At 39.4% G+C, this 20,424-nt stretch overlaps 2 protein-coding genes across 4 annotated transcripts; both read right to left on the reverse strand.

Annotated features, from left to right (window-relative positions):
* Positions 1 to 967: 967 nt before the first annotated feature.
* Positions 968 to 7,123, reverse strand: LOC144536480 (nucleolar transcription factor 1-B-like). 2 transcript variants are annotated; one of them, XM_078279648.1, is made up of 16 exons: positions 6,790 to 7,123; positions 6,464 to 6,639; positions 5,765 to 5,842; positions 5,330 to 5,485; positions 5,166 to 5,230; positions 4,992 to 5,070; positions 4,694 to 4,743; positions 3,778 to 3,919; positions 3,636 to 3,677; positions 3,485 to 3,553; positions 3,097 to 3,152; positions 2,764 to 2,953; positions 2,614 to 2,661; positions 2,438 to 2,512; positions 2,142 to 2,213; positions 968 to 2,056 (listed from the first exon to the last, which is right to left on the reverse strand). In XM_078279648.1, exons 1-16 carry the CDS (start codon positions 6,821 to 6,823, stop codon positions 2,009 to 2,011), a joined length of 1,380 nt encoding a protein of 459 aa, XP_078135774.1. In that variant the 5' UTR covers positions 6,824 to 7,123; the 3' UTR covers positions 968 to 2,008. The 2 variants fall into 2 exon arrangements, with proteins under 2 accessions (XP_078135774.1, XP_078135773.1); XM_078279647.1 differs by having other exon boundaries at positions 4,694 to 4,746.
* A 531-nt stretch (positions 7,124 to 7,654) lies between these two features.
* slc4a1b (solute carrier family 4 member 1b (Diego blood group)) lies at positions 7,655 to 20,111 on the reverse strand. Of its 2 annotated transcripts, none has more exons than XM_078278881.1 (18): positions 20,040 to 20,111; positions 17,670 to 17,705; positions 16,260 to 16,438; positions 15,579 to 15,714; positions 13,029 to 13,101; positions 12,468 to 12,510; positions 12,125 to 12,309; positions 11,625 to 11,835; positions 11,334 to 11,537; positions 11,095 to 11,243; positions 10,715 to 10,909; positions 10,332 to 10,580; positions 10,143 to 10,232; positions 9,620 to 9,786; positions 9,262 to 9,503; positions 8,992 to 9,158; positions 8,544 to 8,717; positions 7,655 to 8,454 (listed from the first exon to the last, which is right to left on the reverse strand). In XM_078278881.1, exons 3-18 carry the CDS (start codon positions 16,414 to 16,416, stop codon positions 8,374 to 8,376), a joined length of 2,523 nt encoding a protein of 840 aa, XP_078135007.1. In that variant the 5' UTR covers positions 16,417 to 16,438; positions 17,670 to 17,705; positions 20,040 to 20,111; the 3' UTR covers positions 7,655 to 8,373. The 2 variants fall into 2 exon arrangements, with proteins under 2 accessions (XP_078135007.1, XP_078135005.1); XM_078278879.1 differs by having other exon boundaries at positions 10,715 to 10,974; positions 11,073 to 11,243.
* Positions 20,112 to 20,424: the final 313 nt, after the last annotated feature.

Consider the following 20,424-nt stretch of genomic DNA (forward strand, 5'->3'; position numbering starts at 1 on the left):
GTTTTCCATGGCAACAAGGGTCTCATTTATCTACATAAATACGTTTATTTGTCTGTTACATTAAGGCGACGTGTGAATTGTTGAATGCGTCGTTTATTATTGTGGATTAATCGACAGTGTTTTCCAAAGTTCCATATTGACAGGACAGACACTTTGCATGTTAGGGGAGGGGATACACATTATATCAGGTAAAAAACGTCCTGATATAATGTGTATCCCCTCTGTAACTATTGCTAGAAAACAGCAGACATCTCCATATTATCTCAGATTGTTCACTGTGACCTGGTAAAGACAGAAAATAACACACATGAGGACAGGACACCCTTTGCATGTTAGGGGAGGGGATACACAAAATATCAGGTGAAAAAACGGCCTGATATTTTTTGTATCCCCTCTGTAACTTATATGGCAGACAGGTGAACAAAGTGGTTAATTGAAAAGCCATATTAAACGAGGAAAAAAATATTGTTCATAAACCTGCATGACTCATAGATAGGCCTATCAGTCGGCCTATGTAGCTATGGTGCATGTCAATATGGAACTTTGGAAAACACTGTCGATGAATCCACAGTACTAAACGACGCATTAAATAATTCACACGTCGCCTTAATGTAACAGAAAAATAGACGTATTTATGTAGATAAATGAGATCCTTGTTTGTTACTACGGAAAACCCTGTCGAGTCTTCCACAGCGCTATTTGTTCCATTTAAGAGGTTAATTCGAAGTGCAGCAGTTAAACTCCGCTCTGAGTGCACGCGCGCTCCCGCGGCCAGGGGATACAAATCCTGGCGGGGATAAGTACCTTTCTCAGCCAACTTCAATGGGAGTGTATTTATCCAGGCACTGCGCGTTACCCCGTTAGCCTTTTGTTCAGCTTTGTAGTAGTCATTACAAACCATCATATTTGGTAACACTGGTTTGTGCTTTATTTGAACTTTGCTGCATCAGGCAAAATGAATCACATCTTTAACATGTAACATGTTTATTGGAAATATCTCTTCTTTCTGGGACATCCAAACAACAGCATGTGCAAGGGTCTATATCAATAAAAAAAACAATGCTTGACAAAGTAAGTTATTTTGTTTTTCCACACAATTAAAACAAAAACATCATTTTGACCCCATCACATATAAAATCAGACAAATCTGAGCACTGACAGTTACATCTCCTGGTCAGGCTTTCTCTCTAAAATAGTTGTATACATGTTGTCATTGTTTAAAAGTAGAACAAAACAGCAGAGTAATGATGAAATAAAGTGTCTTAATTTATAGACCAGCTCAGATGCATTATGTTGCGGTAAAGGCCAGATTACTCCGCTTGTGGGCCCCTATAATCCTTCCATTTTTCACCAATCAACCAACCAAAGTAAAATGAAAGAACGATGGTCTTAAAACATTATCTTTGCAGGGGGATCCTATTTTCACAAGTCTTTAAAATTTGATAATAACCTTTAAGGACCCAGACATGTAATTCTCAATTAGCTTCTTACTATGGGAGCCTACATGAACAAACAATTTTCTGCCAAAGTTACAGTTTTAGTTCTTTTGAAGCAGATTTTTTTTTTTTTTTTTAAATCACTTGATTGTTAAACCCTTATATAATATAAAAGGGTGTTTGTTTTTTCTAAATTTAATACTTCAAGGCCCTAATCTTATCAGTTGATATTGTGCTTTAGTCGTACATATTCCCAAACAGTCTTACAATTGTTGACATTACAACCAACTAATCGCCACATAGTATGTAAACCCGGGATTTTTGTGTGGCCCGTGGGGGTCTGGGGTCCTTGGCACTTTGTAATCCAACCTTGGTTGTGGCACAATAAATAGAAGTACTGGGGATGGCAACCTTTCAGCCAAAATGGCCACAATACAATGTGACATTAAAGACAGCCACTGGAGAGACTGCCCATCATCTCAAATGTGCTGCTTTGTACAGACCAAGTTGAAGATTCCAGCTCTGAGCTTGACATGAGTGTGTGCTGCTTCTGCTGTCCATCTCCTCTCCATTTAAAACACCTTAAACATGATGACATCGTTGTCATCTTCCTCCTCGACCTGTAGATCAACAATTCATATTTATAACATCTGGAGATACAAACATAAATACAAAAGTACACAATATACATTTAAGTGTTCGAACCGGATAACAGTCCGAATTGTCCTCTTCTTCTTCGTCACTGCTGCTGTCCTCAATATCTTCGTCTTCTGAATCCTGTGTGGCATATGATAAATTAGGGCTGAAAATAAAGCTTTTTAAACCTGAGTGCAGCATATAGAATTTTTTATTATAAATAAATGTATGTGATGAATACATTCAGTTACATTTACTTCAAACTTCACTACAACACAGCCTGTACTATCGGAGAGCTTTGCATTGGTGTGATTAAGAAGAGTTTATTATTTTGTGTGTGTTCTATTAACTACTGTTCAACTTACTGATGGTCTGTACGCAGCTCCACATGGTTCTTCTCTGTCATCTTTCATTTGGTTGACAATAAGGAATTGCAATTTCTGCAAAGATAAGCTTATTATCGATCTTAAAAAAAGGTTTATGAAACACGTATAAAGAAAGACACAATTGGGTACTTGAATTTGTGTGTGTGTGTGCTTACATTGGGGTTACGTATTCGGTAAGCTTCCTGCTCTGCTGCTGGCAATGTCTGTAGAAAGTAAAAAGTTACACATTTTAAAGGACATTCCAATTGTTTAAAAAACTGCCTTGAATAATAAAAACAAACATTAGAAAGACAGGATTCTTATACCTTAAACCACTTCTGCAGCTCCATCGAGTATTTATTAACTTTTGTACATACTTCCTCTTTGTAGCGTTCCTTCTCCCTGTCGGAGAGGGCATGCCACATTTGGTTGACCTTGGTGAAACGCTCATTTGAGTTTGGGAATTTCTCCTTCAGAAGTTCCATCTGATTTTTGCAGAAAATGACATTACCAGATCTGTGAGTAAAGTAAAAAAAAAAAAAAAAAAATCAGTCACAAGTTTGTCTGCAGATAAACAACTGAGGGTTTGAGTTGTTGCAAGTTTTAATTAATTCTGGGAATCTCAAAAGGAACAAATGTTGTTTGATGGTCATGCTCACCGAGATGGCATCTTGGGCTCGCCAGGAAGTTTCCGTGCAACTTTTCTTACAATGCTCTGCATAATAATGACAAAATGTATTCATAGAAGAGGACATCAATCCAATGTAGTTTTTTTTTTTTTTTTTTTTAAAAAGGAAGAGGGATCAAAAACAACCCCCACTGATTATAAGCTGACACGGACAATTAACAATACCTGGAAAAGCAAACAAATAGGTTTAATCAAATCAAAGAAAAGTTCCCTGAATTTTACCAAATTAGTCAACCAAGTGTTAAAAACAGCCTTTCTTACCTTTTGTTAACAGAAGTGACAACATGTCTACAAGCACAGAACATTAGTTCTTAGGACTAACTACCAGATCTGTGCAGGAACCATGAATTACTTCTCACCTTATGCTCATGAGGTCTTTTGATGCCATTCTCATTTAGGATGCGCTGCTGCTCCTCCTCATCAAAAGTCTGAGGAACATAAACACCATCGTCACACAAAGTCTGACAGCATAAGCTCAACGCTGCAACTGTAGTCTTGTAAAGTACTTACCATTAGATATTTATTCAGCATGACCGAGTACTGTCTCTTCAACTGAAAGAAATGAACATTCAGATTTAACTGATTTTTACTGTAACCCAACATACTAATCTTTAGTAGCACTGTCTTTATGAAACAGTTTGTGTGTGCATACCTCTCTGCAGCGAGTGCTGTACTCGTCCCTCTGTCTCTCAGTCAAATCTCGCCAACGTTGGGCCCAGACACTCACGTAGGTATTTCCAGAGAAACCCGTCATGGACGCACGTTGCTCTTTGCAGAATAGATTATAACCATTGCTAAAGACACAAGACACATACACCAAATGTGCTCAGCTGCTAGTGAATTACCTGCTTACATCCCATGCCCTGCCCCCTAGTGGATGAGGATGTGTATGGAGGTCACCTTTTGGTGAGAAGCAGTGGCAGCAAAAACTGTCCTGTCCTGTTAGTAGTGTCCTGAGCAGTGTCCCAGGAAAATCAGACACTGTTCTGTGACACACGGACAGTGTATAGGACAGTTTCTGGGTGTCACAGGACAGTGTCTGACTGTCCCAGGACAGTCATGGAGTCACAGGACAGTGTACAGGACAGTGTCTGACAGACTAATAAACACGTTTTATATGGCTTCTCATGGTTTACACCAAATCAAAAAACACACTGTACTGTTTCTGCCAACACTTAAAAGCTGTGAAAACAACAATTAATATCAACCACAGCATCTCCATTACCTGCTAATGTTTAATTAGCAGACGAGTGTGACTGCTTTAAGAACGCACTTTGCTTTTGGCACTTTCTGTACTGGTGGCTCCAATTACATCCTCATCCACTATTAATTAACACTAATTATTTTCATCCACTTAGTTGAAGCTTCACAATAAAAGTACAGTGAATTCGTAATAAAATAAATAAAATAAAAATCACCTCACAGTTAAAGAGATGCACGCTGCAGATTTATGAACACAACAAAGCAAAATAAGGGACTTCTGAGTTCAATTTCAATCACCCTGTGTGTGTGTGTGTGTGTGTGTGTGTGTGCGTGCGTGCGTGTGTGGGTGTGTGTGTTTTGCTTACAAAGGAGGCTTGGGAGGCAGGTCCTTTGCAACTTTAGTACCCTCTTCACCCTGCTTTAGCGAGAGAGATCACACATTTATTTGAAGATAATTCATTAAGAATTCGAACCAGCAGTGTTAGGTAAGGTAATTGCAAATAAATACGCGCCCTTCCAAATAACTACTGTATGAACTGTATTAAATCATATGAATATTATATTAATATGTATTTGGGAAGACAAAAAGAATAAATCCAGTTAACCATGCAAATAGTACACTATGGTTTGTGATGAGGTCTGGCTGATGTGACCATCACTTACTTTGGGAGTGTCTGCAGAGAGTCTCTTCCTCTTCTGGCAGGCTTTGGGCTCCTGGCAGGGAGGTAATTTGTATTGTTTCCTGAAAGACACAGAGTTAGCTGACACTGATTTCACACAAGCAGCCTGGGCCAAGTCCCATATTCATACGGTATGTTATGTGTGTTTATTTACAACCTGAACTGCTGCATCTTTTTCCTGTATCCCTCCATTGCAAGCTCAAATTTCTCCACATATTGAGCCTAGAAAATGTCAGTAATTCATAATTTAAAATGGGAGGCCTTAGGCAACACCAAACGAGAAGAAGCTCTGTTTGAGCAGCGGCCTTTCACCGACTGTACCTTCTCTTCATCTGAGAGTGCCGTGTACTTCTTGATTAGGCGCCTGAACACCTTTCGGCAGCTCATATTTGGGTGCTTCTCGTGAAACTTGGCCCAGTTCTCCTCATAAAAAATGGCATTTGGAGGGCTGGGTTTCTTCGGGAACTCTGGATGGAGCTGCAGGAAAAATTACTCGAACAAATTACCTGATGAAGCATGTGGTATTATTGGACAGATCGTGTTTGCAACCTATCAGTCTTTATCTGCAGTGCGAGTGAGCTCTCCACAGAGTGGATGTTTGAAGACTGATAAGTCATTATTGTTTTGCAGGGGATTTGCATTAGTATAAACAGTGACCTACATGATATTTAAAATATAACCTTGCACAGAGAAATGTTGTATTCACATATCAACAACGTTTACAACATATCTAAAGCTTGATTGTGCTGTGCTTACCTTCATATTCTTGACCGGATTGGAAATTACATCTTCAGCTTCAACGATGAGCTCTGTGAGGGTCCGAGTCTTTCGCATCTGAGCAAGCACAACAAGGATATTACACTGAACTAACAACATTTATTAACTAACAACTTCATCTTTAATGAATAGTTTGATATACTAAATTGTAGTTTGTTGCATTTCATCATCATGGAAGGAAATCTTTCAAATTATCTGTCTTGTTAATTTGAAAAACCTGCCAATTCTTCTTATTAAAAGTAAAACCAGTGTGTAGTGTTTGTAGCGTGGTAGTAAAAAGGACAAAAACGAACCTCATTATGACATTATACATTACACAGTTATCCCAATATATAATTACTCTACTTAAGTACACTACACTACAAATACCAACATGCAATAACTTCACTGTAATGTGATTTGTGACAACTGAATACTTCAGTACATCCGAATTCACTATAGCTCATATCAAAATGGTAATATGTAACATATTGGTAACAACAAATGTATTTGGTTTAAATAATGTGATGACACAGGAACCCCAAGACATGTACTGTTATAGTAAACTGTTTATAAGACAAGATTTTAACATCTACATTTCAATGACACCTAATCAACTCCATCTGCTTAAGTACATTATGTGATATCATTGAAAGCCTTAGAACAGCTACTGAGTGTTGAAACTGTTTTTTGACTCACCTTCTGCAAAATCTCTCTCCACTTTTCTTGGCATGCTTCAGGAGAGAAAGGGGGGAAAGCCACCACATTCCAGTCCACACTCTTCAGTCCTTTGGTATATGCGCTCATTATGTCATGTTCTGGGATGCTGGTTTTCATTGCAGCGAGAAGCTTCTGGAGGTTTGCCTTGGTCCACCCTGTAGTTATAGCATAGCACAGGGACATAAAAAGACAACCAATCATTAGAGTTAATACAATTGTGATCGAAAAGCATGTCTTCTTGCAAAGGACATCCACTTTACTACTTCTTAGTAATTTGTGCAATTCAAGTATTTCATTATACCCACCAGATTCTTCAGTCACAGTCTCAGTTCCACTCATTTTCCCCAGAAAACGTGTTCCTGCAAAGTCTTTTGGTAGCTGGATGCAAACTGGGCAGAACTTCAGGTCGATCTAGCTATGTGACTCCCGGAAACTGTACAACAACAATAGCTAGTTAGCTAAAAAAAATCAAGCTTAGGTTTCAGAAAATGAACCAAAAGCAAGCGATATTTGACCTAAATATATATTCATTAACTGGCGTTGTTGCCGTTACGTTTTTCTGCAGAACACAAACTCCACATTATGCTGCAGTTTTTTAGCCGACAACATGTGTGAAATGCCTCCATTTTTGGTAGGCGGGTCTTTGCAGAGCGTCACCCAAAAGAGCCAGAAAGCAGCCAATGAGCTTCCTCTTCTTCCTCTTCTTTCTGTTTATTGGCAGATCAGGTTCGAGCAGCGTTGAGAGGTTGAGAGCCGGAGGTCTATGTGCACTTCACTTTTATATACTGTCTATGGCACTTCATGATTTAGTGACTAAATCAATTAAATACTGATAAATTATAGAAAATACAAATAATATATTATATACTATACGACATATCATCATATTAACATATCTTTCATTACCAGGGGCGGATCTGTAATCCTGCATTTAGAGTTTTAAATGTATGCATTTATTGACTGTACATTATTTAATTGTATTAAAACGTTGCATAAAAAAGCTGCTATAAACAGTTTGATTTGATTTCAGAGCACCCAGAGTTTTGTTCTGGTGTCTCAGAGATTTATTTCAATAATGTACAGGTGCCAAAGTGAAAACACATTTCATTACTCCCTGCTTTCCTTAACACCAATCAAAAGCCAACCACACCTAATTAAACTAAGTTGATGGGTCTTTTGGGAGGTAGATTTTTATTATTATTTATAGAGAGATGACAAGAACACAGCAATATAACACACAATATAAACTTAACAACACACACAATTCATCATTTTCTCTCTCCCTGTATTGGGATACAGTGGTGTTGCTCACCAGTGTTACCAGTTTGATCATTTTTGCTAAAATATGTACACTTTGCTTGCATCATTGCCCTATAAATCATGTATTACTTCATTCAGAGATTGGATATTACTCCCATCAAGCAAGTAAGTACAACAATAACTTAAGTGACACATGTTACAACATTACATTCAATGTGCCGTTGCTTGGAAAAACATACAATTTTGGCTTTTAACGCTACAATATTTTACACACAGCATCCAATCTGTCCATTTTTGGAGTGTTAACATGGATGATTTTATATTTAATGCAGTGCCTCTTTCTTTTTTGTAAAAACATGTCAATGTTATATTAGTTTTAGCGTATTTTACCTGAGTGACTGTTGAAAACTCTTCAGGAATGTTTGACCAAGACATTTTTGTTTTTACAAGATATTAATATTCATCCATATTGACAATATAAAGATAGAATTTAGATCTGCATCTTCATTAATAACAAAACACTCAAAACATGTTTTATAGGTGGAGGAAACGTTCATTTGAGCCACATAAAATGAATATATTTTTGTCAAAATAAAAGTATTGTTGGCATGAGCTGGCATGGAAGACATCTACAATGGCATCTGAGATTCACAGTATACATCCTGCCCCGGCTCCTCGTCGAATGTCACTTTGGCATCATCAGCATCCAACTACAAACACAACAGACCCAGAAACAATAGTTCTTAAAACTGCTTTCATCTGCATTCATTTATTTAAATGACAGGAGGTATCTACTTACACATTTCATTTCCTGTTCAGTGAAGAGACGCCCGGTCATAAACATGCGTATAGGGATGGTGAGGATGAGTATGAAAGGAAGTGCGAGGGATACTGGACTGGACTTAACAATCCACAAAACTGCAAGGCACACTACCTGGATGGTTGTGAACAAGTGCATTCGTCCTGTGCTCACCTGTAGCCAACATTTCAAAATATCAGTCAGATAGAAATGACAGCATCTGCGGACACTTTTCGCTCCCTGATGTGATTTAGAGGCTCTAATAGTTACCAACACATGTGACATTATATGATGAGTTTATATGAGTGCTGTTTTTCTTAAGCACATTAGTCTTTCTACACAAATACTGGTATATATGGTGCATTTCCGCTAAGGTAGCAACAGTCCTAGCGTTCTAAAGCATCATGCAGCATGCGCTTTAGTTATCATGTGATCACGGGGATCTTACTCTGGTGGCGTAGGGTTCAGGGTGGTATTTCTTAGGGATGAGCAGAAGCAGTATACGATCCCACAGCTGGATGCCATTGAGTGACGTTACTCCCATGTAGAGAAAGATCCCAAACAAGGCCGACATGGGAATCATCTTTAGGATTGGCTCCATCAGAATTGACAGCCCTTGACACAAACAGACATTCAGATAAAGGGCGGTGTACTGTGTTTTAATGACAGACCTGTAGATTTTTAGACATGCAGACATGGATAATTAGAAAGCACCTACCAACCAGCAACGCCACCAAAATGCCACTGATCCTCTGCTCCATCACCTTCTCAATCACAGGCTTTGGTCCTTTGCTCATGACGGTGAGGGCGTTGGCGTGGGTGACAGTTCGCACCGTGGCAGCACTGAGCCACGGCACACCAAATATTGCACTGAGCCCTCCCATGCCGACTAAAACCAGCAAGTCAAAGTGGAACCCAGAACCTTTGACCATCTTCCTCTCAGGCTTACTCACAATCAGACTGTTAACAGATTGAAGATATGATTCAAGTGGTTCAAAAGACAGCACATGTAATGTTTTGTTGATGAGGTTGATAATTCAGTGAGTGATATTGTTGTTGAGATGTGAACGACTCACGTTGTGATCTGAGACTCCAGAAAGATCAGAATGAAGACGAGCAAGGCGGGGACACAGCATGCAAACATCACCCACACAGGTAGTGTCTTGTGCTCTCCGAAGGGGTTGATGAGCCAGCCTCTTTTGGATGGGTTGGACACCATCAGACCTTTGGGAACCACTAGTTTCTGTAAAGAAAAAGCTTTTGGATTAAATCTATTAAATCTAACGAGAGTTAAAGGGTTCTTAAACCAATATTGCCCATATCTGCACTGAAACAGGTTTTGCACCTGTTCATACTGGCAATCAAAAGCTCCATTTTAATGGCCAACTGAAGCCTCATATAAGCTTTAAATAAACCTTTTAATGTATTTTAACACAGAAAGATGTGGATTTTGTCCCCCATCACTTACATTGAAAACATATGGAAGGGATCTTTTAATGGCTAGCATGGGAATCGTGAACCTATCCTCCAACATTTCATCTGAATTTGCATGTATTCAGCACATAAAATGAATTTGGAAGCTTAGACTGATCGGCCAACCTGAGTGTAGGTATCATCAATGTTGTAGTCCACAACAATCATGAGGAAAATGGCAATGGGCACACCAAAGTCACCAAGCAAACGTCTGACCTGATAAGCACAGATCAGATTGATTAAAGAGTTCAAAATTTAATTAAACAGTTGATAACATAAATAACCTGTTCACTTATAATTGTGGCCCTAACTCACCTTCCCAGGAAGAAAAGTGCCATTCTTGAACTGGCGCAGGAAGAAAGCAATTAAGAAGCATCCAAACATGAGGCACATGGAGAGCAGTGCTGTGTTGGGGTAAGGTGGCTTAATAGCTTTGACAACAATAGTGGCGTTGCCAGTAACATTGTCAAACAGGACCAGCTCTTCCACCTTTGGGTGCCAGGGATTTTCTAGAGTTGCATTCAGATGATCGTAATTCAGAATCAGCGGATGAGCCTTAAAGATCTGAAGAGGGGTTAGGAGAGAGTAAGAAAGATTATAATCTGGTCCATGAGAGTCAGCACTATCACCACAGAATTTAAATGTCTCAGATTTTATTAGGACAGATCAAATGTGTGAAATGGATGAATATGGTTTACCCTGCCTAGCTTGGCAAAGGTTTCATAGATGAAGATGAGGGAGATGAGGATGGAGAAGATTTCCTGGGTGAAGCGGGAGATGAAACGCACCAGGAAGCTGCCCTCAAAGGCCACAACGATCACCACAATGATGACCAGCCACACTCCAACCCACACTCTCCCCACAATATACTCAATTTCCTGGGACTTGCAGAACTGAATGAAGGAAACTGGGGTTGAGTTGAACTCTGACCAAGCAAATGAATTAAAGAAATATTGGGCTGTGGTATACAAAAATGTAGAATTGATCACAAATTTGTTGCAAAAATTTACTTCAGTGGGCTCAAATGGATCAAAAGAGACTCAACAGTTTACCTACATGATTCAGTGTTATAACTTACGGCAAAGAAGGCCTCCTCAAACACTAACAGAGGGCCGGAGAAACCAATGACCAGGATGGGCTGAGCAGCAACGAAGCAGAAGATAATCCCCTGAATGCTGGTGGAGATGAGAAGCTCTGAAACGCCCATCATGTTGTCCACCTTATCAGCTGTAGTGGCAAAGATCACAGCAAAGTATTATTATTTTAGCAACAGCATTACCATGTCTCATACAAATAAAAACACATATGCACACATACCCAGCAGTCCCCCGAAGGTGATGGCAGGTGAGAGGGCGGCAAAGTAGATGAAGATGACGGCAGCAAGGACCTGGGCGTTAAGAGCATCTGTGATGTCACTCTTGTAGTACTGGTAGCGCCTCTTTATATCTCGAATCATCCCGCCAAATGGTTGACCAGTACGGGACAGGGGGTCTTCAGGTGGGGGACCAGTAAAGATGGAAACTGTGGGGAAACAATTTTAATTTTAATTTTGTTTATGTGTATGTGTTGTAGGAAATCCAAAGCTCCATGACTATTGATAGTATTTACCCCTGCGAGGTCTGGAGTCCAGGCAGAGCATGGGATCATAGGACTGGGATCTGTCCTGCAGCAGCTTCTTCTGAAAGCTGATAATGGAGCTAAGCATCGCTTCGTTCTGGATCTCTGTGGGCGGGATGACGATGCTGCAGTCCATGAAGTCGTCCAAGGCGCACTTCAGCTCAATGTTGCTCTTTGCCTGAAACGCTGCCTGATTGAAAACCTGGGATTTGAGATAGTGGAGGGGATATTAGGACTGCACATCACAGGGTCAGGGAGCATTTGACAAGGCGTGCATGCCCATTTCATACTTTCAAAAGCTCTGTTGCAGAGTGGCAGTACATTTCTGTGTTCTAAACATTTCTTTTGTCTGCACAGATTTTATTGTTTGGAGAGTTTTGCAACAATATATCCTGTAATGTCAGAGATAGTCTTCTTCTAGCATCTGAAAATTTGAAACTATAAGATACGTGTACAGTATGTTTATCTGTAGTAAGTGTCAGCTAACTCACTTTGTCAGCCATTAGTGCTGCCATAGCGCGGCCAGTCTCGCGGTAGTCCATGTCACTCTTGGTGGGGCCAACCAGAGCAAAGACAAAGCGTACGGGCACTGGGGCCTCCAAGGCAGAGTCGAGTACCACTGCTTCCTTCAGACGCACAAACGCGACTGTGGGCCTTTCCAGAAAGTCCAACGCTCCTGGTTCAAAAAGACAGAAATGTTGCATTCATTGATAAACCCACACTGGTCACACATACGGTATACATAAAGGATGCATACAAACACTTCTGCAGCAACAAACACACATAAACTGTACTGCAGATCCTAAATAAAAAACATTGCACACACTGGCTTACCTACTAGCACCATGGAGGCCTCAACACCGTCAGATTCATTCCTCTAAAGGAACACAAAATGAGCAGACTTAGTGAGCAAACAAACAAACACATCACTATATATATATATATATATATATATATATATATATATATAGAAAGTGTAGCTTGCCTTGATAATCTTTGCATGAAAGAAGAAAGAATTTCCCAAGAGGAAATTACAATCTTAGCATCACAGCTGTGGGAAAATACTTACTTAACATGCCAAGACTTGTGTCACAGCCTTTAAAACTAAATAAGATCCACTCAACACATAAAGAAAACAATATGTGCAGAAATTTAAATGATAAATGGATCCAATAAAAACTGAGATATGTATCAGAAGAAAGAAATCTGAATGTATTCATCTAAAAAGAAACAGAATCCTTAAATCCTTAAAGCTTTACTCCTCTGAAGACTTTCTAAATGGTACCTTTAAATCCACTTCCATTGTCTCCCCATTGTCATGATATCAGATCCTGTTATCACCAATGACACATTAATAGGATGATCTCATCAGATCATCACTGTGGAAGAACCTACCTTGTCCTTGACTGAAAACTTCTGCAGGTCCACCCCATCAGTCAGGGCTTGGCTCTCCGGGTCATCTGATTGGCTGGAGAGAGAAAATGTGTCATTGGCTGCTTTTGTGTCAGACTGAAGACTGAGCGGCTGTGATGATAGACAGTTACATTATTCTCTGGTAGTCTCCTCTACAGAAGACAAGAGTGTGCAAACATTCACCAGGCTAAGCAAACAACATCGGTGATTAGGTAGGCAAAACATTTTGTTGCCTTTGTAGCGAGCCAGGCCAGCTGTTTCCCCATTTTTCCAGTCTTTTGCTGCTGGCTGTAGCTTTATATTTACTGTATGAGATCAAATGTCTGATCTAACTCTTATTAGCGTATTTCCCAGAATGCAGAGATGGGGATTCGAGTCTGAGACTCGGACTCGAGTCGCACTTAAGTCGCACAAACAGCTGACTTCAGACTTGACTCGGACTCGACCCAAAAGACTTCAGACTTGACTTGCGACTCGACCCAAAAGACTTCAGGCTTGACTCGGACTCGAGCTTCGAGACTCGAGACTCGTCAACAACCTGTTTTCATGCAATTATTGCTTTTTAGATCAAAATGTATTCATGTATTTCTATTTTCTTTTATTGGCGCATATACGGGGAAACGTATGACGAGCTGTATGTCCCCTGCCCTTTGCCATAATGTGCAACGTAACGCATGCGCCTATGTGCGAGCACTCACATATCAAAATATGCATTGCTGATGGCGACACCAAATCCTCCTGGAGTTGTGCCTTTTCTCATTAGTTTTGCTTTCAATAACTTTGTAAACAGTGGCAGTAAGCTAACAGCTACATGCAAGGTGTGTGGCACCAATATAAATGATGCCGTCGGACTTCATCAGGCATCTCAAAACGCACCTAAATAGGTCAGTCACTCACACACTAATGTGAAAAGAGACGTTACATTTAGCATATATCGTCACAGGTAACAAGCTAACCATCGCAAAGTGTTGTGCTAATGCTGGGAACAGGCACATTGTATCTTATAGTTAGTAGTCGCTGAGGCTAAGAAATCCATGGCGCACAGGAGGCGGGACGCACGGATCCATCTCCCCAGGAACAAACGCTGTGTCGGGTGGGCAAACTCATGTGATGCGTAATTGATCCCGTGGATGATTTGTAGGCTATTAAGTGAACAAGGTGTACCCGGTCCACCAAACACTGGGCCGTCTTGACTGTCTTAATTCTGCACATATTTCTGTTACTGTAGTCCTATTTACTATTTCATTATTTCATCCATGCGTGGCACAGCGGATCCGTGCGCACTGTCACCTGCCGTGGAGACGCTGGCCTCACTAACCTCTCCTCCTCTGAGTCGGGTCTCCCTCGCGCTGGACTCAGTTTCACTGAGCCTACTAACACTTAGAAAATAAATGGCATTACATCAGTGAGTTCAAACTGCTTATTGTGCGTAATTTGGACTGACACTGAGATGCATGTTGTTCTGTAACTGGTGTGGCGCTGCCACTTTTCTCTTGATTTCCACTTCGACATTAGACATTTTTTTGAGTGAAAGAGACGTTACATTTAGCATATATAATCACAGGTAACAGCTAACCATCACAAAATGTTGTGCTAATGCTGGGAACATGCAAATTGTATCTTTATAGCTGTATCCATATGATGTGACAGCTTTAGGTTAATATTTCACCAGGTCCGAGGTCTAGAGGGATGTGTTAAGTAGACCACATAAAGTTATCCCACAACTGATTTTGATACTGTACTGTCTGGATGGTAGCTACAGGACATGTTTTGAATTCATAAGATTTAACAATACAGTGTTAGGGACAGATCAGATGGCCAGAGACTTGAGACTTGACTTGGACATTTGGCAAAAGACTTGAGACATGACTTGAACTTGCCCCTCAAAGACTTGAGACTTGACTTGGACTCGAGCTCAAAGACTTGAGACTTGACTTGGACTTGCAAAAAATGAATTGTGACCATCTCTGCCAGAATGTCAAACTTTCCCCTTAAAGGCTGATTTTGTAGTTTTGTGTAAATATTCTGGCAGTGTAGAGAAAAAGACCTTTAGACTGGAAATAATAGTCTCAGAAGACATCAGGTTGGCTTAGATTCTAAAATTCTGGCTACAGAAAAACTAAAGCAACCGGCTTGAGAAAACAATAAAACGTAAAATCTTAGTGAAATGGACTTTGGCAACTTTGATCTAAATTACACAGAAGTTTTAATTTAGATTTATTTACTTTTTGAACAAGAATGTGAAAACACAGTGAAAGTATATACCCTTTTAGAATGACCTGACCTATATAAGTGAGGTAACTACAGTACACATTGGTCTCCTTTAACAAAGACTTAAGCAGACAGACACAGTGGTTTGGTGGCCAGAGACTATGTTTCATAATTACAGGTTTAATCTCCACAATAGCTACATGCTGCGTTCAACTTTCTCTGAGCGAGATAGTGGAACTCACTCGCAGCTTTGGATAACAGCATCATAAATGTAGGTCATTTATGTTTGAGTCACTGTTGGGTGATGTCTTGGAAGGATACCTGCGGTTTTGAAGCAGAGATTTCAGCACTCCCTCCTGGTCTTCAGGTCTTATCGCCTTCTTCTTAACCATCTCTTTGACCATCTTCTCTGCGATGCTGGCCAGTGTCTGCTCTTCACAGTCGAAAACTGTCACGCCTTGACAAAGAAACATGTTGGAAAATATTCAGAGGTGATCTCAAAGAGGAGGGCAGTGTGGTTGTGGTTTGAGGGGAAGTTCAGACAAAATGAGAGCAAGAAAGAAGCGCTGAAAGTCCAAGCATCTGCTGGATCAAATGTTGGCACTCTCATGGTGAAACATACTGTAAGAGAAAATACAGGAAAGCAGCAGGGTAGTTTAATCTATAATAATGCATGTATTTGTTGGTTATTTTTTTGTAATAATATTTTGAATCTGCAAAGTACCTAATGCTGTCAGGTATAGAGGAATAAAAAGTATAATAGCTCTCTCTTAAAGTTTAACGTAGCGTAAAGTGGAATTACTTAAGAAAATGTATTTTACTTTGCACCACTGAAAAAAATTATATATTGACAGATTTATATATATATATATATATATAAATCTGTCAATATATAGATATTGACAGATATATCTGATATATATATATATATATGATATATATATATATATATATATATATATATATATATATATATATAGTTTTTTTTTTTCCTTCTCTGACCTGTGTTCATGGTGCGTCGGAGCTGGATGAGGCTCTTGAAGGTGAGGTAGGAGATGCTCGAAGACACCCACACCCCGGTCTGGGGGTCGAAGCTCTCCTCGTAGCCCATCCATCGGCCCGTCTCCTGCCAGTAGGTCTGCTGCTTCTGGTCCTTCATTTGCTCCTATAGCTCCACGTACCTTTGAAGGCACAGAGAGAGACAGAGGTAAACACTCGCTGATAAGGACATGCATGTAGGACACAGGCACAAACATGCTTGTGTCTGTGAGACACAGAATGAAAATCTGGGTCGGGGCAGGTGGATGAAACAAACTTGCACCTCCCACAATTACAGCTGAAGCATGTGGTAAACACCTGCGGTTTCACTGTAAGACAATATTTAGTCTCTGTCTCACCTGAAAATAAAAATTCTAAATAGCTTTTATATCAAGTAAACGTAAGTTACTTTTTAGGTTAAAGGCAAAGTTCATATTATCAAGTCTGTCTTAAAGCAACATGCACATGCCCATAATGTCCATACATTTAAAGGGTTTTTGGATGCTGAAATTGTTCCTCCTGTTTTACCAAGGTTACAGTATTTTAATCTCTGCCTTACATTGTCTCCACTGCAGCTCAATGAAAGAACAAAGAACCACTATGAAATAATAATCTCTAAATAATGTGACGATTATTTCTACTACTGCTAATATTCAGATGTATCGATAGCTGTAATGCAGACGTTGCATTATGAAAAAGAATATGAAAAAGAATAAACTTTAAACAGTTAAAAAAGAGTTTAACAGTGAAACAACAAAGCAAAACAGGACAAAACGGTAACATTTGCTAAAACTATGAGGTACTAAATAAGCAAAATAATATTTAAAAAATATAATCAATTTAAAAAGGGTACAACAGAGTTAAAATGGAAATAATGACAAGGGCAAAAATAGAAAAAAGCTCTGATGTTACAATTTGCATTTTAATTTCAGGTATTTAGTTTGATCTCTTATCAATAGCAAGTGCAATAACCACAAAGCCAGAGAAAGCAACAGGAATATCATTTTGTATGCCTTATGGCCCCTAAAACAGAAACATTCTCTTCAGATCAGGATCAAATAAAACCACGTTCATGCTTCGCTACATTACAGAAAGACATTTTGGGTGTTAAGTGTCACAGGAAGCTTTTGTTGTTTTTATCATTTTTTTGGCAGCACCAGTGTGGATATCGATCTAGCTAATGTGACAAGGTGGTGACACTTCTGTGTGTCTACAGGGTAAACATGTTGGTTCCCCCACCTTAACAACCAGCGGGCTCCAAGCTCTAGGTCACTGTTAGTTTCCTGTGTGGACATTAATGATGGCTCACCCTGGACATGTTTGGATTGTCTACACATGTCGTGTGTCTGGAGTGTGTGCGTGTGCGCCCCTTACCGGACACTCTGCACTGGTGTTGGTGTTTCCAGGCAGCTTGAAAGGACACAATGGACCCATGTAAAAAAACACAAAGACATTTTTTTCCCCAATAACACAGTAAATAATATTAAAGTTACTACTTGTAACTTTTTAATATTTCTGAAACTGTGTAATTTTTCATCTAATGATCATAAATGACCTGTAACAGCAAACGAGAACAGTGATAAGAATGCAATTTTTCATATAGTTTTTATTAATGCCTTTGCCTGGGTCTGATTTTCCCTGCGAAGTCACAAAATGATTTACGGAGGTAGAACAGCTCTACAGTAACACATTCTGACGGGTCACAGATTTCTTTGTAACACCGTACAAGCCTATGCAGCCAGGTAAAAGGTAGCAGGAGATTTCCTTGTATAGGCCTAAATTGTATTTTCATTTATTTAAGAAGTTATCTATAGTTATGGCTGATACTGGGGCAGGGCCATCACAGAAAAAAGGAAATTAAACAAAAAACAACTAAAAGCTAAAAGGCAGAGAGACAGACGACGGGCGAAACCCGAGTCAATCTCGGTCGGGCTTTCAACAGATGGAGACATTTACAGGATTGTAAATAATTCAAAACCGACCCGAATTGGCCCTCATGTATGTAATATGTCCATGTCATTCAGGGATAGTGATTGTAGTCAGTAGCCGACATTAAATTACATTTAGAACCCGGTTTTAGTTCTTTTCTGTCCGTGTTTGTGTTGGCCTACTATTTTTTTTCATTGTCCCCCTATACTTGTGTGAAGCTTCCTTGGTTTCATGAAATGCACTATATTAATATAAGTTATTATGACGTTGGTTGCTACAACAAACTGTCATCCCATTCATTGCAACTATATGACCTCCCGTTAACGCTAATTCAGTAATACAGTGGGCAATACAGCACCGTAAACGAAAAAAACCTTTACAACAGCAGGTGTGGTAAAACAAAAGCGGCCGCTAGAATCAAATGAAAAGAAATAGGCACTTTAACTGTGAATACGTTCCCCATATGATATTTGAGTTAATTTTCATACTTGTTTAAAGGTTAAATAAATCCAAAAAAATGATGTGGGTAATCCTAAATTTGCTTGTTCAAAGCTTTGCAAGAAAGTGGTAAAGAATGATCTGAATGACTAAGTGAATGAATGTTTAAATTTGCAATAAATACAATAAATACATAAATTATATAATATGGATTTAGGTTGTTGTTGGCGGTTGACTTCAGTCTTATGTAAGATATCTCCAGAGTTTCTGTTTTATCTCAGATTGGACCAGAGCGCTGAAGTTTTCTGTAACAACAGAATTATCTATTTCCAAAACACAGCTGAACAAAGGGGTGGAAGATTCAGACTAGACCGGCTAGACGCTGTCTACAGTGCATGCAAGCATGTGTGTGTGCATGCTCACGTGTGTGCATATGGGAATCATCAAGTATGTATTTGCACACGTTCTTTTATGTACACTGAATACATATATGATGTTACATAAGTGTAGGTGTAAAGCCAGTGTGCACACATGGGTGCAGATGTGTCTGCAAATATAGATTCATATGTGCACACAAAAGAGTAGAAGAGCTGGTGGGTCTTTTTGGTATTCAAAATAGTCCAAGGCACTCTGTTGGATTTGTGCAAAATTAACATCCCATAGCAATATATTTTAAAATGACTAATGCGTTTCTATTCACATAGGTCTTCATCAGGGTCATCGTATGCAATAACTTAAAGAAAGGGGAAGTTATTGCAGACAATGACCCTGACGAAGACCTACGTATGTGAGTCGGAATGCATGCATTTTTAACATTTTTTTGACTGAGAACAGTTTCCACTAATGCAATGAGTCCTTCTCAAGATGGTATAAACAGTGTTTTTAATAAACTGTATTCTTGCATGCAAAGATGCATCTAACACACACATAGACACTTCAAGAAAAATACATGTTTATAGATTTTTCAAAAAGAAAATGTGTGTCCAATGTGCAAAGCAGACGTTTTTTTATTTGAACATGCGTATGGTAAGATAACATTTTTGCATGTGAGAAGATAACTATTATTTTTGCACATTGCACTTTCTTTAAACATTACATTTGAGCCTGTTAATGACTGCCGTTATTAACAAAGTTAAGTTGAGCTGTATTAACAAAGAATGAAATCTGCAAGCTTCCATGCCTCCTTGGTTTTACTTTCTTGAAAAGGGTTTACAAAGCTTTGTAAATGTATAATTTGAGTAAGACTAAACAGAAAACCCTGAACTGCTCTTTGAACTCATCCTAGCATTGACCATAAGAAATATAACAATTTACATGTCTTTCTTGTATTATTGCACAAATACTATTCGTAACTCTAGCAGAAAAGGTCAAACTTACCTCCTGTTGACACACAGCAGTGACAAGTGACTGACCCCAGAATGGCAAAAAAGCGTGACTTTATAAACACCACCTCTTTAAAGCTGCCCCTGTGTGTATGTGTGCCGCCGGACAATGGGTGGGACCAACTCCCCCATACACAGACATAGATATGAACACTAATTATCTCTGAACCACACATCCGACAGAGCGATGTGTTCTGGTCTCACTCATAATATTGATAGTAAATACACTGACTTGGTATGTGCAGAAAACCAGTCGCACTGTGTCATTATCCAGCCAGCATCTTATCACATTTAATGTCTGTGTTTGTGAGGGCAACAAAGGCTTGGATAGTGCCAGTGCCGGGCATGCATGCTCACCTTCAACACCACCGGGTTGGAGT

Source organism: Sander vitreus, chromosome 21, assembly GCF_031162955.1.
Source record: "Sander vitreus isolate 19-12246 chromosome 21, sanVit1, whole genome shotgun sequence".
Lineage (NCBI taxonomy): Eukaryota > Metazoa > Chordata > Actinopteri > Perciformes > Percidae > Sander > Sander vitreus.